This window comes from Molossus molossus, unplaced genomic scaffold (genome assembly GCF_014108415.1).
Source record: "Molossus molossus isolate mMolMol1 unplaced genomic scaffold, mMolMol1.p scaffold_m16_p_2, whole genome shotgun sequence".
In the NCBI taxonomy this organism is placed as follows: domain Eukaryota; kingdom Metazoa; phylum Chordata; class Mammalia; order Chiroptera; family Molossidae; genus Molossus; species Molossus molossus.
This window is the reverse complement of record NW_023425355.1, coordinates 116,836,726-116,862,212: the sequence shown is the minus strand read 5'-3', so window position 1 is coordinate 116,862,212 and position 25,487 is coordinate 116,836,726. Positions and strand designations below refer to the sequence as shown.

General features: G+C 36.7%; 1 protein-coding gene and 1 pseudogene across 5 annotated transcripts in view; both read right to left on the bottom strand.

The window, feature by feature from the left end:
* RPGR (retinitis pigmentosa GTPase regulator) overlaps window positions 1–25,487 on the bottom strand; it is a 57,206-nt gene that overhangs the window by 24,541 nt on the left and 7,178 nt on the right. For 4 of the 5 annotated variants that reach the window (XM_036270935.1, XM_036270934.1, XM_036270938.1 and 1 more), the window contains exons 6-11: window positions 24,944–25,093; window positions 21,106–21,264; window positions 17,374–17,529; window positions 12,680–12,804; window positions 10,551–10,733; window positions 9,432–9,603 (exon numbers count right to left, since the gene is read on the bottom strand). In XM_036270935.1, the coding sequence (XP_036126828.1) occupies window positions 9,432–9,603; window positions 10,551–10,733; window positions 12,680–12,804; window positions 17,374–17,529; window positions 21,106–21,264; window positions 24,944–25,093 (945 nt within the window). The remainder of the gene's footprint in view (window positions 1–9,431; window positions 9,604–10,550; window positions 10,734–12,679; window positions 12,805–17,373; window positions 17,530–21,105; window positions 21,265–24,943; window positions 25,094–25,487) is intronic. The other variant, XM_036270936.1, reaches the window with a different exon arrangement.
* On the bottom strand, window positions 15,132–15,771 carry LOC118635903 (annotated as a pseudogene).

Here is a 25,487-nt window from a genome sequence, read left to right as displayed (position 1 = left end):
GCCTTGCTTTATACTTTACTGAGAAATTAGAACTCATCAGACCTGATCGCCTTTATCTTCTCACCAACAAATGTACACATTTACCTATATTTTCCTGTTAAAAAAACATGATCTCACTTATATACGGAATATAATGAACATAACAGTCTGAGGAATACAGTAGATCCAGAAACATGGAAGTAGGGCACAGACTGACATCCCTCAGAAGAGGGGGTGGGGGGGGGGGGATGGGAAGAGATAAACCACAGAACTCATATGCATGTATGCGTGACCAATGGACATGGACAACTAAGCCGGGGACGGGGCGGAGGCGGGGTGGGGTGGGGGGTGCCAATGGGGTAAAAAGGTAAAATATCTGTAACAAAAAAATAAATAAATAATTCATAAAAAAATAAAATAAAAAAATAAAAATAAAATGTAGGATGTCTTTCCTCTTACTAAAGACTGCTCTGGTGGGAAGAAATAAACCAAAGAACTTATATGTATATATGCATAATCAATGGACACAGACAACAGTGTGGGGAAAGTCAGGAGGGGAACAGGAATGGGGAGGAGGGGGTCAATGGGGGAAAAATGAGGAACATCTGTAATATATTCAACAATAAAGATAAGTTAAAAAAATGAAAGAAAAAAAAAAGACTGCTCTGAATGTCAGCCGCTCCTGTCTTCTCAAGAGCTCTGCACCTTTGGTTATACTCTCCCTCTCTTTCATGTGCTACACACCCTATCTACACGTCACTTCATTTCCCATTCATACCTCAACTCTTAACTCTGGATTTGCCCTGATGTTCCCCCGGAACTACTTTTGTCAAGACTACCAGTAATCTCCATGATGCTAAAATCCATGGGCTATTTCTTTGAGGTCTGTTTCCTTGACCTTTGCAGAGTACTTTGAATTCATAACATTACTCTATCCTAACTTCCCTAGTCCTACACAAATGGCTGAGGAAGCTGAGGAACGCTTCTTTGCTAGCCTCTACACTCTATGTTAGAAGTCCTCAGAGCTAAATCTTGGGCTCTCTTCTTTCTCTATTCTACTCTCTAATAGGTGATTTCACCAACTATCATGGATTGTAAATACCATCTCTATGTTGATGGTTTTCAAATTTATATCTCTAGTCCAGACCTGTCTTCTGAATTATAGGCTTGCATTTTTAACTGCCTGCATATTCTTGCTTGGATGTTTCACTGGTTATCTCCAGCTCAATTTTAATTTCTTTCCCTCAAACTTGTCAACCATAATCCTGCCTAGGAATCATCCTTGGTTCTTCACTTTCCTTCACATCTATATGTAATCCATTAACAAGTTTAGAAAGTTGAGTTGGTTGTATATCTAAAATGTACTTCCAATCTTACCCCTTCTCTCCATCTCCACTGCAAACACCTTGGTCCATATATCATCTCTACAAAAGGCTACTAAATAGATTTCCTACCTCCCGTTTGGCCTCTCTATAATCCACACGGGGGCAAGTGATCATTTTAAAATTAGGATGGATTGGAGCACCTCACTGTACTATTTAAAACCCTTTAATGACTTTCAATTGAACTTAAAAAAAGCACTCAAATAAAATTGGCTTGTCATGGCCTATAAAACAATGAATAATGTGTCACTGTCTCTTTCTCCAACATCATCTTGCCCTGCCTTTTAACCTCACTTTCTAGCTCCAACGGTTGTCTTTCTTTTTCTTATAACTGCCTCCGTATCTTTATATATAATTATTTTCTTTGCCTGGAATATACAGATCCTCTCTCTTTGTGTGGCTATTTTTCTTATCCTTTATGTTTTAGCTTAACTGTCCCCTTATAAAAAAGGTCTTCTGTGACCTTTCCTCTATGATAAGCACCGAAGTCTGCAAATAACTGAGAAGTCATATAACATGTTGGATACAACTTTCAAACTACTTTTTATTAAGATAGTTGTAGCAAACAGTCACAAAAAGATAAGGGGTGCCCTGGCCAGTTTGGCTCAGCGGTTAGAGCGTCGGCCTGTGGTCTGGAGAGACCCGGGTTCGGTTCCCGCTAAGGGCACGTACTTCGGTTGCAGTTTGTCCCCGGCCCTGGTTGGTCGTGCGGGTGGCAGCCACTCGATGTGTCCCTTCACGTCGATGTTTCTGTCTGTCTCTCCCTTCCTCTCTCTCCCTCCCACTCTATCTGTACAAAAAATGAAAAAATATCCTCGGGTGAGGATAAAAAAAAACAAGAAAAAAAAAAAAAGATAAGGGGTGGCTTTTCCTTGATATAGCTATACAATTCTATATATCTTCACATTCAAATCCTGAAGTGGGAAACAACTTCCCAAAACTAGAAACTTCTCTTTTCCTTGTACACACTGTTGTCAGAATCTACTTTTCCTGTGAACAGGACTGAAGAGTGCCAGTGATTTTTTATCTCAAAAGGAAACATTCAAAAAGTTCTGGGTGCAATGCAGAAAATTGCATCATTATCAAGGTCCTAATTGTAGATAATATCCCATTACCATGGCCCACAATTCTTACCTGAGTTCCCAATCTTTTATTACCTCAACTTTTTGCCTAGATTTCTGATCCCTAAAATACTAAAAATTATCTCTGCTATAATCCCAGTTTATCTCCTTAATCCCAGTTTATCTTCTTCATTCCAAACCTACTACTTACTCTGACCTCCTAGTCTTGGCTTATTGCCCCTATCATCCAAGCACATGCCCTTAAGTAACATATGTATACTCCTAAGATACCTCTAAACAAAATTATTTAGAAGAGGTGTATAACAGGTAAAGAGCGGGGATAACAATTTAAAACATGAAAGCTGTTATCTAGTAGGTAGTGAGGTAGCGGTATTAATAATAAACCATGAATATATTTACTAAGCGGTTTCTAGAGGTGCTAGGCTCAATGCTAAGTATTTTACATGCCTAATTTAACGGTCACAATCACTCTCTAAAGTAGGTATATTTTTCTTGCTTTTACATTTTATTTTTATTTTATTTATTTTAATTAATTTATTTTTGTTACAGATGTTTCTCCTTTTCCCCCCACTGACTCCCCCTCCCCCTCCCTCCCTGCCCTGTCCCCAGCTTTGTTATCCATGTAGATTGTTCATGCATACATGCATACAAGTTCTGTGGTTTACCTCTCCCCCACCACCACCTCTTCTGGGGATTGTCAGTCTGTACCCCACTTCCACGTTTCTGAGACTACCCCATTCCTCAGACTGTTATCTTCATTATATTCCCCAAACAAGTGAGATCATATGATACTTGTCTTTCTCTGTTTGGCTTGTTTCGCTTAGGATAGTACTTTCCAGGTCCTTCCATGTCGTCTCAAAGGATAAGATATCTTTCTTTCTTACAGATGCATAGTACTCGATTGTGTATATGTACCACAGCTTTTGTATCCATTCCTCTACTTATGGACCCTTGGGCTGTTTCCAGATCTTAGCTATTGTAAATAGTGCTGCTACAAACATGGGGGTACATATATTCTTTCTGATTGGTGTTTCAGGCTTCTTACAGTATATAACTAGAAGTGGGATCACAGGGTCAAATGGAAGTTCAATTTTTAATTTTTTGAGATGACACCATATTGTTTTTCATAGTGGCTGCACCAGACTGCATTCCCACCAGCAGTCTTTTCTCCACACCCTCGCCAACACTTGTTGTTTGATGATTTGTTGATGGCAGCCATTCTGACAGGTGTGAGGTGATAACTCATTGTTGTTTTAATTTGAATCTCTCTGATGATTAGTGATCTTGAGCATTTCTTTAAATGTCTCTTAGCCATTTGTATGTCCTGTATGAAGAGGTGTCTATTTAGTTCCACTGCCCATTTTTTAATTGGGATCTTTGTCTTCCTTTTGTTGAGTTGTACGAGCACTCTATATATATTGGAAATAAACCCCTTATCTGATGTATCATTGGCAATTATGCTCTCCCATACAGTAGGTAGCCTTTATGTTTTGATGATTGTTTCTTTTGCTGTGCAGAAGCTTTTGAGTTTGATGTAGTCCCACGTCTTCACTTTCTCCTTTATTTCTATTGCCTTAGGTGATGTATCAGTGAAAATTTTGCTGCGTATGATATCTGAAATTTTGTTGCCTACAGTTTCTTCTAGGATTTTTATGGATTCATGAGTCATATTTAATTCTTTTACCCATTTTAAGTTTATTCTTGTATAGGGTGTAACTTGATGGTCTAGTTTCATTTTTTTGCATGTAGCTGTCCAATTTTCTCAACACCATTTATTAAAGAAGCTGTCCTTACTCCACTGTATGCTCTTGCCACCTTTGTCAGATATTAATTGAGCATATTGCCTTGGGTCCATTTCTGGGTTCTCTGTTCTGTTCCACTGGTCTATATGCCTGTTCTTGTGCTAGTACCAGGCTGTTATGTTTACAGTGGCTTTGTAGTATAATCGGAAATCTGGTAATGTGATCCCCTCAACTTTGTTTTTCTTTTTCAAGATTGCTGTGGCTATTCGAGGTCTTTTTTGGTTCCCCATGACCTTTTGAAGTATCTGTTCTAATTCTGTGAAGTACGCCGTTGGCATTTTGATAGGGATTGTATTGAATCTAGAGATTGCTTTGGGTAGTATTGACATTTTAATGATGTTAATTCTTCCGATCCATGAACAGGGTATGTGCTTCTACTTTTTTATATCTTCCTCTATTTCTTTTTTCAATGACCTGTAGTTTTCTGCAAATTGGTCCTTTATTTCTTTGATTAAGTTTATTCCTAGGTATCTTAATTTTTTTGCCACAATGGTAAATGGGATTGTTTTTCAGTTTCTCTTTCTGTGAGTTCATCATTGGTGTATAAGAATGGCATCGATTTCTTGACGTTAATTTTGTATCCTGCTACTTTTCCAAATTCATTTATGAAGTGTAGTAAATTTTTGCTAGAGTCTTTGAGATTTTCTACATATAGTATCATGTCATCTGCGAATAATGACAGTTTTACTTCCTCCTTTCCAATTTGGATACCTTTTATTTTTTCTTCCTGTCTGATTGCTGTGCCTAAGACTTCCAGTACTATGTTAAATAAGAGTGGCGAAAGTGGGCATCCTTGCCTTTTTCCTGCTTTTAAGGGAAATGCTTTTAGTTTCTGCCCTTTGAGTATGATGTTTGCTGTAGGTCTTTCACATATGGCCTTTATTATGTCAAGATATGATCCCACTATTCCCACATTGCTGAGTGTCTTTATCAGAAATGGATGCTAGATTTTGTCGAAGGATTTTTCAACATCTATTGATATGATCATGTGGTTTTTATTCTTCATTTTTTGGTGGTGTATCACGTATATTGATTTGCGAATATTGTACCAGCCTGGCATCCCTGGGATGAATCCCACTTGGTCATGGTGAATAATTTTTTGGTGTATTGCTGGATCCGATTTGCTAGTATTTTGTTCAGGATTTTGGCATCTATGTTCATTGGGGATATCGGCCTGTAGTTTTCTTTTTTGTAGTGTCTTTTTCTGGTTTTGGAATTAGAATTATGCTGGCTTCATAAAACGAATTTGGAAGTCTTTCTTCTCGAATTTTTTGAAATAGTTTGAGAAGAATGGGTGTTAGTTCTCCTTTGAATGTTCGGTAAAACTCCCCTGTGAAGCCATCCAGGCCTGGGCTTTTGTTTGCTGGGAGAGTCTTGATTACATCTTCAATTTCTTCTGTTGTTATTGGTCTTTTCAAATTTTCTATCTCTTCCTGGTCCAGTTTTGGGAGACTATGTGTTTCTAGAAATTAGTCCATTTCATTTAGATTGTCGAATTTGTTGCCATATAGTAGTTAACAATCTTTTGTATTTCTGTGGTGTCAGTTGTTACTTCTCCTCTTTCATTTCTGATTTTGTGAATTTGGGTTTTCTCTCTGTTTCTTGGTGAGTCTTGCTAAGGGGCCATCAATCGTGTTTATCTTTTCAAAAAAACAGCTTTGTTTCATTGATCCTTTGAATTGTTTTTTTGGACTCTATGTCGTTTATTTCTGCTGTGATCTTCACTATTTCCTTCTTTCTACTTGCTCTGGGTTTTTCTTTTTGTTTGCTCTCTAGTTCTTTAAGTTGTGAGGTTAGATAGTCTATTAGAGATTTTTCTTCTTTTTTTGAGGTAGACCTGTAGTGCTATGAACTTCCCTCTCAGAACTGGTTTCGCTCCATCCCATAGATTTTGTGTTGGTGTGTCTTCATTTTCATTGGTTTCCAGGAAGTGTTTAATTTCTTCCTTGATCTCCTCAGGAACCCATTCATTGTTCAATAATGTGCTATTTAGCTTCCATGTTTTCAAATGTCTTTGCATGTTCTTGTTGCAATTCATTTCTAGTTTCATGCCATTGTGATCTGAGAAGATGTTTGATATAATTTCAGTCTTCTTGAACTTGTAGAGACTCAATTTGTGTCCTAACATGTGGTCTGTCTTTGAGAATGTCCCATGTGCACTTGAGAAGAATGTGAAGTCTGTAGTTTTGGGGTGTAATTCTCTGTAGATATCTATTAAATCCATTTGATCTAGTGTTTCATTTTAGATTCTCAGTTTCCTTGTAATTTCTGTCTAGAGGATCTATCCAGTGATGTCAGCGGGGTGTTGAAGTCCCCTGCTATGATTGTATTGCTATCAATTTCTCCTTTGAAGTCTTCCAGAAGATTTTTAATATATTTTGGTGCTCCTATATTGGGTGCATATATGTTAACAAGGTTATATCTTCCTGTTGGATAGATCCTTTCAATATTATGTAGTGGCCTTCTTTGTCTGTAGTTATGGCCTTCATTTTGAAATCTATTTTATCAGATATGAGTATTGCTACCCCAGTTTTTTATTCCTTTCCCTTTGCTTGGAAGATTTTCTTCCATGCCTTCACTTTCAACCTATGTGAGTCTTTTGTTGTGAGGTGGGTCTCTTGTAAACAACATATAGATGAGTCATGCTCTCTTATCCAATCAGCTACACTGTGTCTTTTTATGGGAGCATTCAATCCATTTACATTTAAGGTGATTATTGATATGAACTTATTTATTGCCATTTTTGTTTAGTGTGGTTCTATTTTTCTTCCTATTTCTCCTGCTAATTATAGCAGTCCTTTTAACATTTCTTGCAGTGCTGGTTTGGTGCTAATGTATTCCCTTAGCCTTTTTTTGTCTGGGAAGCTCTTTATTTAACCTTGTATTTTGAATGATAGTCTTGCTGGGTAGAGTAGTCTTGGATTCAGATCCTTGTTTTTCATGACCTTGATTACCTCATGCCATTCCCTTCTGGCCTGTAGTGTTTCTGTTGAGAAGTCAGCTGAGAGCCTTCTGGGGTTTCCTTTGTAGGTAACCTGTTGTTTCTCTCGCTGCTTTTAGGATTCTCTCTTTGTCTTTAATTTTTGGCACTTTGATTACTATGTGTCTTGGGGTGGGCCTGTTTGGGTTCTTACTTTGGGCTCTCTGTACTTCTTGAACTTGAATGCCTTCTTCCTTCACCAAATTAGGGAAGTTTTCTGTCACTGTATCTTGAAATATATTCTCTAACCTTTGCTCATTTTCTTCTTCTTTGGGGACTCATATGAAGCGAACGTTATTACGTTTCCAGTTGTCTCACAGTTTTCTTAAGCCATTTTCCTGTTTTTTAAATTATTTTTTCCTTTTGGTTTTCTGATTGGTTGATTTTTTTTCTACTCTATCTTCTAATTCACTGATCCGGTCCACAGCTTCCTCTACTCTACTATTTAGACTTTCCAATGTGTTTTTCATTTCTGATATATCATTCTTCATTTCTTCTTGGTGGTTTTTAATTTCCAACTGGTTGATTTTTAACATTTCTATGTCTTTACTCATGGTGCTCATGTCCTTACACATGCTGTTGAGCTTCCTCAAGAAAGCTCAAGATCATGGCTCTGAATTCTAGTTCTGTTAAATTGCTTAACTGCACCTCATTTATCTCATCTTCAGTAGAGGTCTCTTGTTCTTTCATTTGGCCTTTGTTTCTGTGTTTTACCATTTTGGCTATCACAGTGGGCTTTGGAGCCTGCCAAATTTTCCCTGTGGGTGTTGGTGTTCTGCTGTTTGTGGCTCCCTGTCCTGGGTTTGGATGAGGCAGGGAGGACCCAATTTAACCACCACTGTCAGGTCTTACTTTCCTGGTTAGAGTTGCTAACCCAGGGAATGGTATTTATCCTCCAGCTTTTTTGCCTGGTGGCTATTCGTAGTTGACCTGAAGAACCTTGTTTTCTGAGTTGAGTGAAAAACTCCCTCAGGTGCTCAGTGTAAGAGGATTTTCCGAGGGTGGGGCAGATGCTGGTTGTAATGGGTCTCATTTAGCATTTCAATGGCCACCAGGTGTGGTTGAATCTCTGAGGGAGGTAACACTGCCTCTCCCCAGGGCCCTGGGAAGGAGTAAGATGACCACAGTGCTGTGTGGCTGCAACTCAGCAAAAGCTCTGAGCGCCCTCCAAATCCCGAGTGTCCCCACACAGTTCCAGTCCAGTCTGCCCTCCCTCTGCTGGAGCCCAAGGTGATTGGCTGGTGCTAATTTAGCCTCTGTCCCAGCTCTGCGCTGTGGAGTTGCCTGGGACTTTAACCAGAGGGTGCTGCTCCCAGCTAAGGCAGTTGCTTCGGCAGAGGCTGCGGCAGCTCCCAGCCGAGGGCGTAGCACCTAGCCGAGGCCGCAGGTCCCAGCCGAGCCCACAGCTCCCAGCCCAGGCTGCTGGGGACCGTGGGCTCCAGGCCCCCTCTCGCGTCTTCACAAGCCTACCAGGACTGAGTCAGTGTCCCTGGTTATGTGGTCCTCTAAGCTGCTTTTCGGTTGCCTTTTCCTGACGATTTGTCTTTATTTTCGTTGTAATTCCAGTTTGGTCCTGGGAGATGGTCTGTGTAGCTTCCATTCACTCCGCTGCCATTTTCCTAGTCTTACATTTTAGTTTTAATTAATTTATTTTGTTACAGATGTTTTACTAAACTCATTTCAAAGATAGAGAAACTGAGTCTTAGAAAAATTAAGCAACTTTTCCAAAGTAAGTCACATAGTTAATAAATGTCAGAGCTGTCTGCTGACCCCAGGTCAATTTAAGTCCACGCACCAGGCTCTTAACCACTATGCTATACTGCCTAAATGAAGAACTTCACATAGGTCCAAAAGACCTGCATTCAAACCCATTCACTTCATTTATAAGCTGGGCAACCTTGGACAAGTCACTCAATCTCTTCAAGTCTTGCTTTTCTCATCTATAAAAATAAAGAATATAATTCCTACCTCATTCACAGAGTTGCTTCAGGGTTTAAAGGAGATAATGTAAGGTAAGGTTCTATACATGTCAAACACTGCTTGCTATTTATAAGAGCATTCTGGAATTTGAGTTCAAATGAGTGATGTCAGTCTTCAAGAAGAAAACAACTAAACTGGAAAAAACATCTTAAGGTAAACATAAAAACAACAGGAATAAAAGGTATCATTTTTTCTGAGAACAGGCAGAATATCTGTCAAATATTACCTGGTTCCATGAGCTCCATGGGGCCCTCATTTTCAGTCATCATTTTCTCTGGCAGATTACTTGTAGATACACAGAAAGGAACTGAACTCGGGGAAAAACTAACTGGCGACTCAAGAGTCCCTTTAATGGGAGGTAGTGTTTGTGTCATTTGAAGAGAATCTGGGGATGCCTCCTTTAAAATAAAAGGTTAAATAAACTGTTAGATGATGTTATATATTTAATATAGACATCACATGCTCTGTGGTTGCTAAAAATATTTTAAAAAGTTCAAAGTTGGCCAACGTCCCACACCATTCACTTTATACAATCTCCAAGGGTTCAAAACTGTTTTGTTCTGTTGTCTCTGTATCAAAGTTGCTCTAAATTGTCAATTTGAAAGCCTGTTTTTCACATGACGGGGAAAAGTATATGTTTGTTTTTTCTGCCTTACTTGAGAAACAAAAAATTACTCATGAGACATAAACAAACAACAACTAGGAAATACTTATGGGATATTTCTCAATCTTTCCATACTTTGCCATAATAAAAAGTCAAACTTAACCTTTTACCTCAAAAGGAATACATTTTGCAACTCAAACTTATTTTTTTTTTAAAGGAATGTCTCTTATAAAACTTATTTGGCATTTTATTTTTTTAAAATATTAGTATCATTGAAATAATTTTAAAGCCCAGAATAAGGCTCTCTAAATTTAATTGAGAAAAAAATATCTCCTTTCTCAAACTGAAGTCCTTATTTCTTTGTTTTCCATGTTTCATTGTTTACAGTATATATATATAACCTACTGCTCATGAGATATAACTAAAAGATGAAAGTAAAGTAAAAGTCAATGCACATATAGTTGAGAAAACAACTCAGCATTCAATCTGAGGTGATAAGACAGTGATAAATATCACTGTCTATAAGCCAAGGTTATGCAGAATAATTTGAATTTTCTAATTTGTATGTTGAACAGCTTAACTGAGCTCCCTTTAAAAGTTATAAGTCCTCAACTTTAATAATTTTATTTAGTAAATGTATCTGGCAAGACCCTTCATATATTTAAAAAGAAATGGATTTTTTTCTTTCAGTTTCTTTGCAGTACTAGACAATATTATTACATAATTAGGCCACAATTGTACCCTCTCTCTTCGACGAACACGTGCTGATAAAGTTCTATGGAATATGTTTCCCGAGGTCAGGTTGCTAACGGGCAAAGAAGTTGCTTCAGGTATACGAGAATCACAAATTTTTCCAAGTTCAATGTGTTCCATAACAAGTCGTGGAGTGGCAAAAACTACCATGTGACATCCACCACAGGCAACCTACAGCATAAATCCAAAGATAAATTAATTGACACTGGCTTCAAATACAAATAAGTTTTTAACAGTATTCAGCTACAAAACATTTACTTAGTGGTAGACTTTCTATACTGAATGACTCTCTCTGTATATATAGACCTATAGACACACGCACACACACAAATATATATATGAAGTGTAATATACAGTTGACCTTTGAACAACACAGGATTGAACTCCACGGGACCACTTATATGTTGATTTTTTAAAAATAAATGACAGTCAGTCCTCCATATCCTCGAGTTTCACATTCATGGAGTCAACCAACCGTGGATTGAAAACAGTATTTCCAATCTACAGCTGGGAATCCACAGATACAGAGGGCCAACTGCATGAATTGTTATAGCCATTTTAAATAGGGACTTGAGTATTTGTGGATGTTGTTTTCTGTGGCAGGTCCTGGAACCAATCCCCTGTGGATACCAAGGGATGATTGTAGTTAAGTTTCTGGGAAGTCAAAAGTGATACATGGATTTTCTATTTTGTGGGGTCAGCTTCCCTAACCCCTGAGTTGTTCAAGGGTCAATTGCATATTCTTTAAACACTATGACTGAAAATTAGAACAAGCTTAACATACCAATTTACTTTCAATTTGATATAGTATAAAGAAAAAACTAAATGTAATGTTACGATTCCCCTTAAAAGTTAGAAAATGTTATTTTAATCTGAGAGCAACATGTTAATTACTTGAAAAAATTACTCAGAGAAATTCTACTTGGAAAAAGTTTATCTGAGAATAAATCAGTCTCTTGGGCTAATTATGTCTCCAAGCCTTTTTTCTTTACATGAACATTTTTAAAAGTCCTTAGACCAAAATGCAAGCATCCACGATGATGGAACAATGAAAAATAAAATCAGCCTGGCCGGTGTGGCTCAGTGGATTGAGCGTCGTCCCATGCACTGAGAGGTTGCTGGTTTGATTCCCAGTCAGGGCACATGCCCAGGTTGTGGGCTTAATCTCTAGTATGAGGCATGCAGGAGGCAACCAATCGAGGTTTCTCTCTCATCAATGTTTCTATCTCTCTTCCCCTCTCCCTTGCTATCTAAAAAAATCAATAAAAATATTTAAAAAAATAAACATTCAAAGGATTTTGAGAAATAACTGATTTTCAATAAAGTTCTTAGAAAACCATTGTGTAGTATTTGCAATATACAGATTTTTATCAACTTTATAGTATACATGGTGGCATAAGGATAGCATATTCTGAACCTTTCCTTTATACTATTTTCAAAGTTAAAATTTATATATGCTATATAGCACTTTAAAAAATGACCTTCCATACAAGACTATAAGGAGGATTTGATTATTTTTTTCATCATTGTATGCTTTGCATTCCTTATACTCAGTCAGTATCTTGTTCAGAGCAGGGGTTCATTAAGTGATTACCAAATTAAAGAATGGAAATATTCTATAGTATTAGGCACTGAGTTTTTGGAAAACAAATTTCAAGTGATATAACAGTCACCAAAGAAACAGAATTTTCAAGTCTGTAGTTCTTAATTGGCAAGACTCTTTATTAATTATCAGATGTTCTCTTGTGCAGAATTTGAGAGTCTTAATGATATCTAATTCAACAAATATTTATAGATGACTACTGTGAGTAAAGTACTCTGCTGGGTGCTATAGCAGTCACAAAGCTTTCAGACATGGCACAGTCCTGGCTTTAAAGAAACATATGAAAATAGAATAGTCAAAATTAGGACAAAAAGATGTTAAGGGAGGAAAATTAGGAAAAGGACAAATTTTCAGAGTAACATGATGTCTGTTTGACCTTTAGGAAATGAGTATTATTTAGATATATTCATGGTATTCTTTCATATAAATATAAAAATACTTATTTTCTATAAAATACTGAAAGACTCAAATAAAGGAATATGAAAATATAAACAGGGAAATGCAATACTCCTACCAAATAAACTTTAAATCTCAAAAAATTAGAGCACAAAGTAGGAACAAACTGATTGGTAAAATTCTCCATTCCAAGTCCTAATTTTCCGTATCGACCGTCTCCAAAAGTATACATACGGCCTATATCTAAAATGCAAAGAAGAGAGAATTAGGTGTTACTTGTATGAATTTATTTGTAAATAGACTAATATATTAACTTGCATTTCAATTTTAACTTTCCCCTCAAATTCTGCACTGAATTTACCCTGATCCATTGATGTTTCCATACTCTCTATGGTCCTGCACATAACATTACATAATAGATACTCTGAGAGTAAATCACTGAGCCCTTGGTGGTTTGTAAAGTTGAAATCCAGTTGCGTGAGGCCTTGTGTGGAATAACAGGAATCCAGCATGAGATCTCATCAGCAATCCAGCATCTTCTCAAGAGGAAGGAGATTTTATATTCTGACCCCTTATATTCCAATACAACCTATTTTCTTTGTTTCCTCAGTTCATTGATTAGATCAAGGTTTCTCAACCTTGGTACTACTGACATTTGGGATCAGATACTTATTGATTGTATAGCTTTGTCCTATGCATTGTACGATGTTTAGCAGCATAACTGGCCTCTACTTACTAAATGCCCATAGACTACCCCACCTCTGCAGTGTAACCATCAAAAATGTCTCCAGACATTGCCATATGCCCTTGGGGGAACAAAATCACCACTGGTAGAAAACTACTGGCTTAGATCAATCCCGCTGTCTCTTTTACTAGTTCTGTTCCTAGGCTGTGGAATGCTGCTGACGGAGATGCCATAAACCAACCATGCCGATTAATCCCTATACCAATACTGGGCGTCCCCTATATAGGTGGACCCACAATGATGGTGAGTAATCTTGTCACTTCTCCCACTGCTGTAGCAGCTATTCTGAATCTTCACTACTCAATTCATTCCTTCATAACCTCCATCTCAAGTGGGGTAAGTGCCATGGAAGCAAAAGTAAAGGGAAAGGTGTCAGTATGGGTGCAGAGGAAGGAGATTTCCCACTAGTCTGGGGATTAGGGAAGGCTTTCAAACTGGAGTGTAAAGGATGATTAGTTTAGCTGCAAGAAGGGAGCAAAGAATCTTCCAGGCCAAGTCAGCAGTATGTACAAAGGCTCTGAATCAAGAAAAAACAGCGTAGTCAAGAAGCTGAAAGGCAACCAATGTGCCTGTAGCACAAGGGCAGAGTGGTATGAGATGAGTCTGAAAAGGTAAGAAGGAATCACAATACAGAGAATTCTGTTAGTTCATCTTAAGAATTTCTGAACCCTATCCTAAAGCCAATAATAAGCTCAATGAATGGTTTTAAGCCAGAGAATGATAAGATCACATTGGGAACTTCTAGTTTAAGATAGTGAAGTAATTGCACACTAAGAAAATCCAAGAGGACTGACTGAAAAAATGATTAGAAATAACATAATTCAGTAAAGTGGGAAGTTCAAAAATTAATACATAAAATTAAATAGATTCCCTACAAATCAGCAATAACCAGCTTAGGCTCTAAATTTATACTTTTATAATTCTTACTACTAGGTATTTATTTCCTTTCTTTATATATATTCCTTATCATCCCTTTTCCTTCCTCCTTCCTTTGATCCCAATTTCTTTATCCAAAATGTTTTTCAAGGTTTTCTCTTTTAATTTGATTATCTTTAGCCAAGAAAAATAAACTCTGATCCAAGCTGCCTGACTCCACTCTCCACTTTCAACCTCAAAGAGCTTTTTAAAATATGAGCCATTGGCTATAATGTGGAACTGGGAAGAACTTACAGATAACTCACTGCATACCTCTCATAAATTCTGGAGAAAAAATATTCATAACACATATCCCCTGTGGAGAATACATGAACCAAAAGGCAAACAAAGTTAATGTTCAATTATTTGTGCTATAACTTCTTTCATCAGGAGCAAAGGTATTCTGAAACTTTAATCAAGTAATCTGTATGTTAAATGACCCATAAAAAGTGTGTATTTACCATCAATTGCAATTTAGAATTGATGTAAAATGGCAGTAAGGGCAGAGAAACTGAAATTAAGATTCTGTAGTAAGGAATATATACATATCAACAACAATCCTAGGACTATGAATGAATAGTAATTCTTTACATTGTATATACATGTTCTATTTCATGCTATATTAACAAAGATCAGCACTTGAAAATGGGCAGGTAGGTCTCCTTGAAAGGTTCTTTGGTGAAAAAGGGACAGTGCTCGTATTTGCTGACTCCTAGTTCCCCTAACCAGACACCATTAGATGAGCTCCACTGTAGCAGTAGCTTTTTTAAAAGAAGGAAAAATATGTAGAAATACTGATATCTGGATTATTCTAAAATACTAAATGATTTCTAACTTTTTTTGTTCTGTCCAGGAAGCATTTTACTGTTGCTCCAAGTTTAAGAATTTCACTGACAGAAAATCAGCACTTTCAGAAAACCCCCCGCATAGCCTTGCTCAGCTTCTGAATCTTGGTCTTTGCAGACATGTCGACATACTTCTCTCCAATACGGACAATCATTCCACCCATGACTTATGGGTCAGTCTTAACTTCCATTTTTAACACTTGGCCTTTACTCAGGAAGCTGTTCAGGACCGTTTTTAATTCACAAAGACTGGCATCATCTAAAGGAGACGCAGTGGTCACTGTGCATGGGACTTCTCCACGGTGGATGCTCATCATGGTAGAAAAGACAGAGATGACGGCAGGGGTACTGGTCAAGCGACCATTCTCAGCAAGCAAATTGATCAGGTTGGATGTGAGGGGAGAGAACTTCTCCTTCATGGTCATGTCATTCAGGCTTTTCACTTTAATCGAACGCTTTGTAAAGGGATTCAGAATCGAAGCAGCCATTTTGGGTTCCTTCAAGATTTGTGCTACGCTTAGCAATTCCTTTTCCACCTGCTCCAGTTTATTGTTTAGATGCAGCAGAATAAAGGGCAGTGGCATAGCGGCCATTGACACCATACACCTGAACAGGTGGCCGAACCAGTTTGGCAAATGGCCTGGCCACAGACGTGCTGAAGCATCGCACCTGCCGGGAGAGCCCAGACACTGCTGGGGAGGCCATGTTCTTGATTTCTAACTTTTTAATGCTTTACTTCATTTTAGATAGAAATGTGAGCTGAAAATAGTGAAATTACAGAGCCTTTTGTTCTAAAGCAATTAAAATTGTGGAGTATATCAATTACCTACAAGTAACTGAGTTACTTATTTTAGGGAAGGATCTTTATTGAATCCTACATTAGCAGCACCTAGTTTCTGAAGTTGGTAAGTCAGCCCAATGCAGCATCTCCCTGGATTAAAGGAGAAAGTACAGAGTGGAGGATCTAGAGGACCCAGGTATTCACTTCATGGTCTTGGAAGTACCTTTCTATTACTGTGGAGCAAGTAGGAAAGGGTCATTCCTGAAAACACCTCTTAGTGGCAAGAGCATCATAAGAATTTACTGGTGAGGACATGAAGAAAAAGGAACCCTAGTATACTGCTGGTGGGAATGCAGACTGGTACAGCCACAATAGAAAACAGTGTGGTGTTTCCTCAAAAAATTAAAAATAAAACTGCCTTTTGACCCAGTGATCCCATGTCTAGGAATATATCCTAAGAATCTTGAAATACCAATCAGAAAGAATATATGCACCCTTATATTCATAGCAGCATTATTTACTATGGCTAAGACCTGGAAAAAGCCCAAGTGCCCATCAACAGATGAGCAGATAAAAGAGCTGCCGTACATTTACATAATGGAATACTATGCAGCTGTAAAATAAAAAGAAGGACCTCTTACCCTTTGAGACAGCATGAAGGGACCTGGAGATGATTATACTATGTGAAATAAGCCAGTTAGAGAAAGACAAATATTACATGTTCTCACTTATATGTGGAATCTAATGGACAAAATAAATTGATGAACTAAATAAATCCAGGGGCATGGAAGCATGGAACAGACTGATGAATCTCAGAGGGAAGGGGGGTTGGGGGTGGTGGAAAGAGATTAACCAAATAACTTTATGCAAATATGCATTGCCCATGGTCACAGACAATAGTACAGTGAAGGGCTGGGGTGGGGTGAGAACTGGGTGAAGGGGAGCAATGGGGGGGATAAAGGGGTCACCTTTAACACTCTCCACAATAAAGATTAAAAAATACACTTACTCAGTCTAAATGTAGCTCTATCAGATTGGACAGGGAGAATATTTTAAAATAAGTTCATTTTTCCTAGTGAATAGAGCTAGGAAATATAAAATTGTACTCTTGAAACCCATATAATTTTATTAACCAATTCCACCCCAATAAAATTAATAAAAATTGAAATAATAGTAATAAGTATACACAAAATAAGTTTTTTCTTGTAATACTTTGCCCTCTGGCCTGAGCAGAGTTAAAAACCTTCAAATAGATACAATTTCAAAATGATTCAGCTTTCTGCCAAAATATAACACTATGGTCTTATCTCTGACACTACTGACATATTCTGAGGTTCTGAATCTTTGAATCATTTACATTGACATGAAACGGAATTAAAATTTAAAAGGAGTTTACAACTTTATATTCTAGCATATTAAAGGAATTCAAATTTCTCAGTTATGAATTCCTTTGTTTAAGTACAGTATTTATTTTGTAATAAAATATACCCAGTTCTATAAATATATACTGGAAATCTGATCTGTACCTGTTATCAAAGCTGTGTGATTTTCTCCACAGGAAATATAAGTTATTTTGTGGTCTTTAACAGATTCAATGATTTTGGGTTCCCAGGATTCAAAGACAACAGTGCCAAGACCCAGCTGACCAAACTGTCCCAGCCCAAAGGTGTACACGCCTTTCTCTGAAAGGGAAAGGGCAAATATAAGAAAAGGATTGCAAGGAAGCAGACACTGTAACCATTATATATAGAAAAACTGTGATATTCAACCTTTCACAATTAAGATTAAGTATTTCTGAAAGAATGCCCATATAAGAATACCTAATACTTAAGTATACATTTCTCAATGATGAAGGAAGAAGAAAAATGACAGGGTACACAACTGAAAAAACAAAACCAAACAAAAAAAAAAAAACAACTCTTTCATCTAAGAACATTACATATAACAACTAATAAAATTTTGGGTCATATCACCTTTTTAACATTTAACAATGTAATTCAATGTTAATAAATAAAACTATATTAGAAAAACAGATTTTCATTAGTTGGCTTCAGATCAATACTATTCTGATTTCACAGAATACATTTTGATTTCATGACTAGTATCTTGTTGCCCTGTAGAGATTTTAAGTTTGTCCAAACATAATCTGAAGAAGTTAAATTCTTATTTTTCTTGGGATCCAGATTTCATTGAGGACCCCATCTGATAACCAGGCCTTTCTTATCTTTTGGTAACTGCTGAGGATGACATACAAGAGACTTTCTCAATACCAGTCCATTGTTTCACTGATTCTAAGGAGAAACTAATCATACCATCACTATAACCAGTAATTGTATTTTCTAATCTATCGTCACATTTAAATACTATGTTTTAAATAAATTCATCAGCAATGAACCAATTTGAATTATCTTTGAATTATTTTAATGAATGATATCGAAATAGATGTTAAGATCAAAGTTATAGACGTAAGGAAAAACAAAGCTGGGAAAGACCCCCATAGAATCATCTAGTTCAAGTCCTTTACTTTAGTGAAGGGGAATAATTTAGAACAGATAGTTAGCTATTCTTTCCTTAAAGGTCTTGCAAAGTATTCTATAACTCTTAGGTATTCAATTTAAAAATTAGTAAAACTGATGGTCAATACACTTTTCAGGTCCATTTCTACATTAGGACTAAATATTTAACCTTTCTGTCCAAACTGTGCTCCAGAATACCAGTTTCTCATCAGGACTAGCTCATAGTAAAGATCTCATAGGTCCATGGTGAAATGTGAAAAATAGGCAAAGTAGTGAATTTTTCAAACAGATACATTTATACAATTTTATTAAAAAAATTAAGAGCTTGCCCAGCTGGGGTGGCTCAGTGGATTGAGTGCCGTGCCATGGACTGAGAGGTCCTGGTTCAATTCCCAGTCAGAGCACATGCATTCCTGGTAGGGGATTTGCAAGAAGCAGCCAATTGATGTTTCTCTGTCACATCAATGTTTCTATCTCTCTCTCCCTTCCTCTCTCTCTCTAAAATAAATAAATAAATCAATAAAAACATATTTAAAAAAATTAAGAACTTTCTAACTTTTGTTTGAAAATTCCCCTTATATTATGATATAATAGTGAAAACATTGCATTTTTTTGCTATGTCCATATTTAGCCAAATGAAAATCAAAATCTGGCAACCATATATAAACCTTCATATTTTTATAAAACAAAAAACATAAAATATAAAAACTTTACTGGTCTATAAGGTCACCAAGTATACAAAAATCTGCAGACAACAATCAGTTTCCGGCAAGATAGCTTTTAACTACAAAACAAAGTCAACAGGAAGCTAAATGTCTATAATAGTATAAGAAAATATCGCACTTACATGCTTTTAAAATTTTAAGTATAATGAAGTGTACCACAGATGATCTTGGTTCTCATTTTACATGAAAATATTTTATAATGTATGGTTGAATGACATTATTATTATACAATCATATCTGTGTCCTTTAGAAACTCCAATCACCTAATAATTTTATTCTTTCTGTAATCTTTGTATAAACTACATAAAATATGTAACAAAGTATAAGTTGCATTTCTGCCTATAGAAAGAATTTTCAGATAATTTACAAAGATTAATTTCAAAGTTTAATTCCTAAAATATTTTTGAAAATATATTAAAATTAATTTTGCTAACAAAAGTTTTTTTAATCTTAAACTTCAAAACTATTTCCAAATTTTGAGTGGAAGACTTGAAAAAAATTATTTCTAATTTGGAATAAGATTCTATCTGGAAATTGTAATTCTGGTAAACCACAGCTTAATAAGCAAGACAGGGACTAGAACAAGAAGCTAAGGAAAAGCTATGTGAGAAAGGAAAATCTAAAGATAAAATATTGCTCAATCACACTGTAATATTAAGCATATCATCTGAGAATTGGATATTATTCAAAATTTGTCTAGAATACTTCTAACTTTGGGATTACTGAAAATTAATGGTGATTTCAGAAACTGTTCATTTCTTTTTAACCAAAAAAAACAACAACCATAATTTACTACTTAACTACATTACTTCTATACTACTAATCTAAAGTAAAGGTAATGCTACACAAATTTAGGAACATAAATGTAGTAAGCATATTATTAAGTAGTATTTCTTTTTTTTTTATCCTCACTCGAGGACATTTTTCCATTTTTTGTTCAGATAGAGCGGGAGGGAGAGAGAGGAAGAGAGAGAGAGAGAAACATCGATGTGAAGGGACACATCGAGTGGCTGCCACCCGCACGACCAACCAGGGCCGGGGACAAACTGCAACCGAGGTATGTGCCCTTAGCGGGAACCGAACTCGGGTCTCTCTGTACCGCAGGCCGACGCTCCAACCGCTGAGCCAAACCGGCCAGGGCTTAAGTAGTATTTCTTAATATATTAACTAGAATCCTGAGAAATGACATGTCATACCAAATACAAAATTCAAAAGCCAAAAGTGACATTACTATTAAGGTTCTAACCATCATATATTATATGTAATTTAACATCTTAACACTTTTTAATGAATTACTATAATAGAACATAGAAGTCACCAAGTTATACATAGTGAATGCCACAAAGAAAAGAATTATCAATGACTGTACAAACAGTATGAAAAGGGAGCTTCTCCAAAAGAAAATATCTCCTTAAAGGTATCAATTTTAGGTAACTATGGAATATAATATATATATACACGTATATGAAACACATATATATATATTTCCATACACATATTGAAAACAGTTTGTCCTTAAAAATGAGCTAAAAACATGCATTTGATGCCATTAAAGGTATTAAGATTATGAAAATATCAATTATGTTAGCAAAAACAATTCAACAAGATTCATTTTTTTCTACTTAAGAAATTCTTTCATAGGCCAGAAATATATATATTAACTACAGGAATAAAAGGTGAAGATCTTAACAGAAAAAGATTCAAGGTCAATTTATATGAGCTATCTAAAACAGTCAAACTCACAGAAACAGAGAATAGAATGGTGGTTGCCAGAAACTGAGAGAGGGGAGAGGAGAGCAGCTAGTCGATAGTATAAAACTTTCAGCTATGCAAGGTAAGTTCTAGTGATTCACCATATAACACTGTGCCTATAGATAGTACTGTACTGTACAATTAAAATCACTTGAGGGCAAATCAAATGATAAGTGTTCTTACCACAATAAAAAAGGAATATATATTTTTATTTTCATTAGCCACCACAGAAAGCAAGAAACAGAGCAGCAAGGTCCACACATACCTGTGAGAACCACTGTGTGCCCTCCACCACAAGCTACTTGGATCACTTTCTTGGGAATTCCAGGCACCAGCTGGGGCACTTTGTGATTCACCAGTAGCTGTTTGGGAAGACCTAACTTCCCACACTCAGTTTCTCCAAATGTATACAGTTCTCCCTCTACTATTAAAGGAAAAGAACAGTGATCAATGACGACATAAACACAGACAAGATACTGGTCTTTTTAGTACATAGTCTCATGTTCATTTAAAAATTTAGAAAATGGTCCGGCCAGTGTGGCTCAGTGGTTGAGCGTAGACCCATGCACTGAGAGGTCGCCGGTTCAATTCCCGGTCAGGACACATGCCTAGGTTGTGGGCCTGATTCCTCAGTGGGGGCATGCAGGAGGCAGCCAAGCAATGTTCTCTCTCATCGATGTTTCTCTCTCTCTCTTTCCCTCTCATTTTCCCTCTCTCTCTAAAATCAATAAAGGAAAAAAAATTAAAAATTTAGAAAATGGCAACTTGATAAATTTGAACTTTCCTGAGGTATTTTTACTGTATGGTGAGAAATAAAGGCAGATTTAATTTTCCCTTTGATTATTCTAGTACAAAATCTTCACAAAGAATTCATAATCATCACTACTAAAAAATAACTAGAAAATTATTTTATCTGTTTAACAAGAGAAGACTATCTTCTACTTCCTTTTAATAAAGCAAAATGACCAGACATTTGCCCCCATAAGGACACAGATTTTGTTTTGCTCATTAAGGTATTCAAAAAACCTAGCAGTGTCTATTACACTGAGCATTTAATGAATAGTTATTGAATAATTGCTTTGCTTTTTTAAAAAAATTATTTACTTTTGTTACAGATGTTTCTTTTTCCCCCATTGAATACTTTTTATGAAAATTATTTCAGAACACTCATTTATATGTGAGTATATTATACGAGTCTTAAGATAACAGATTTTACTGTTAGATGGTACTCTTCCTCCAGACTCTTATCAAGAAACCTCTGACATTTAATCACTGCCTTGTCAATACCAACACTGTTGACTTGCTTCTGTTATTACACTACACTTCTGTTATAATATGACTATGAACTTCCTGAAAGTAGGAATTTTTGTTTATTTCTATGAACTAAACTGAGTTCTATAAAGTAGGAATTTAAAAACCTTTGTAAATATATAATATAATCTAAAAAAATGATACAGAACATATCACCACTGGTGTGAAAAAAGAGGTAACAGCAGGTCTCATTGTTTATTAATTGCATGTCTCCAAGAGAACCATGATTGACTTTGACCAACCCCCTGGGAATATGGCCCTTGTAGTGTTCTTTATGTCAGTGATTGATAATTTTATGTACAGCTGGAACAATGATTTATGCCAGCTTAGCTTTTTAGGGTCGCTTTGCACTAACAGCAACGTTGATGAAGTACCTGATTTCACTGTTGATGGGCCTGAGTTCAAATGCTGTGGCCAGTTGCTAGCAGGATGTGACTATATGACCAGTGCCCCACATAAAAGCCTCAGACCTTGAGACTTGGGCAGAGACATGCCACACATGTCCCTGAAGTTTGCCGCCAAAGAGAAAGCGTATCCTGTGCGACCTGGGAGGAGGAAGAACTAAGAAACCTATGCTGGACCTCTCTAGATTCCACCGTTGTTGCTTTTGTTCTGTATCCTTTCCTGTAATAAATCTTAGCCATGAATATAACCTGCTATTAAAGCTGGAGAGTCCTAGCAAATCATAGCACTTAGAAAAGCTATGAGACATCCAACACACATGTTATGCACTGCTTAAAACTTGGTCAAACATGGGACGAATATATTATACACCAGCTATACTTTAACTTAAAAAGCTCAAATACTGCAAACCTAGCTATACTAATTTTTTTTCAGTTTTTTATGAAGTATTTAGCAAACACTGGCACAGAAGAGATGTTCAGTAAGTCAGCACCCTTCCCCCTTTTCCCATGCCTTTTGCCTCTCACATGAAACAAGTTACTAAGTCCAGAAGAGGCTCTTTGCACCTGTCTATAAATTTCTGCTGCTCCTTGTACCTTAACATGGTGAAATGTGTGATATGTAAGCTATATCTCAATAAAGCTATTTTTTAAAGACATAAAAACAATAAACCAAAGCAAAAAAGCTCAATTTAACACTTGTTAGTTAAGATGAACAACTCTACTTCTTCCCCTACTGGCTAATGCAGAGTTTAGTCATAAAAGTGATTCTGACAGTTTTATTAAAACCTAAATATAAGACAATGCTTTTGTTTGTTTTGACTGTTTTTCTATTTGTGTTTTTCCTTTTTGTTTTGTTTTATGAACAAAGTGAGCACAGACTACACCAAACCCAGGGCCCTAAAGTTACTAATAAGTTGGTAGGTAGTATTGCCCCCAGAAACACAATCAATTGGTCATTCATTCACTTACTCCCTCATTCCACAATATCTGTCGATTACCAGTTTGTTCAAGATACAAAATGATCTAGTTAGTGGTGAACAACACCAACCAAGTTGTATTTTGCCATCTCTTGGTACCAAGCTACTACCAATTCACTGTTAAGTCTGAGGAGCACTGAGACAAGTCATCTGGCACTGTCTAAAATTAAATCTGAGGTCTGTGGAATATGGAGTAAATGTATAAGCAAAAATCTAGAGGGATATCTAAGAGGGGCCACAAAACTATTTCCTCTAGGAGTTTTACTGTTAGAAAAACCATCAATAAGATGAAAAGCCACAATCAGAGTGTAGATGTAGATTACAATAGAGTCAAATATATCAAATATTTTAACTAAGGTAGAAACAGTAGCCAGTGAGCCCAGGAAAGGGAGAAATTTAGGATGCTGAGAAAAGTCTCACCAAAGGAAATCATATCCCATACTGACCTCTCTTCTCTTCCATCTAGTCTTTATCCTTGTTCCCATAATGAAAGTCTATGCCTCACTTATTGAAACAATAAAAGCAAATTATCAGGACAAGAATAGAATAGGTCAAAATACAGAGGCAAGTAAATCCAGAGGAAAGTGGCCCATAGGTCTTGTTTTTCATGCCAAATGATCCCAAGAAGTTTGAGATCCAAAACTTAGAAGGGTTTCTTTTTTTTTTTTTTTTTAATCCTCAACCGAGGACATTTTTCCATTTTTTGTACAGATAGAGTGGGAGGGAGAGAGAGGAAGGGAGAGAGAGCGAGAAACATCGACGTGAAGGGACACATCGAGTGGCTGCCACCTGCACGACCAACCAGGGCCGGGGACAAACTGCAACCGAAGTACGTGCCCTTAGCGGGAACCGAACCCGGGTCTCTCCGGACCGCAGGCTGACGCTCTAACCGCTGAGCCAAACTGGCCAGGGCCAAAACTTAGAATGGTTTCTAACATATAAATTCTATTTTTCTAATATACCTAATATTCATTAAAAAGTTAACAAGTCATAGAGAGTTTAAAATTATAAAATGTCACTAATGAAATGAAGAAATACTGTTTTAAAACAGATAAAAATTATTTCATTACATGGACTACCATGGCATTATTTCTATGGAACTGTAAAATGCTATATTTTATTATTAACTAATAACTTTTTTTTCCCAGACAGAGCGGGAAGGAGAGAGGGGGAAAGAGAGAGAGAGAAACATCAATGTGAGAGCGACACATCGACTGGCTGCCCACCCACGCAACCCCAATCGGTGCTGGGGACAAACTGCAACCGAGGTACGTGCCCTTAGCGGGAACTGAACCCCGGACTCTCTGGTCTGCAGGGCCCACGCTCTAACCACTAAGCAAACTGGCCAGGGCTATTAACTAATAAATTTAAAATGGGAGATAACGTGATGAATCCAAATGTTCTGTCTTACTTGTTACAAAAGCTGAATGGTAATATCCACAAGAGATCCAGGCAATAGGTTTCCCAACAGTCACTTGATGAGGAACATATACATTAGACACATTATCTAAGCCAATCTGCCCTTCAGAATTTTCTCCCCACATAAACAGTTTTCCATCCTCTATAAAGAAAACACAAAGAGGAATAAAGGTTTTTAAAAATGGCAAGTGTATGAAGTTACTATATTTCCAACAGACAATTTATTTCTTTAATTTAGAAAATTATGTCTTGAAAGAAAAGTATTCCTAAGACATTTATACGTTAGCTACTTAACGTTCTATTTCTAGTATAAAATGTCTCTATAATGCTAAAGAACATAGAATAACCTGATCTAAATCACTTTACTCATGCCCATATTTTTATCTTAATAGCAAAGACAGAATTTTCTTTCTTATAATAACCTTTTCTTATTTTAATGTCTCTAAACAGAAAATAGTTTCCTCCTTTTGAGCAGTCTACCTGTACATGAAATAAATGATACCATAAGTCACACTGGACACCATCTCCTAGGCAAG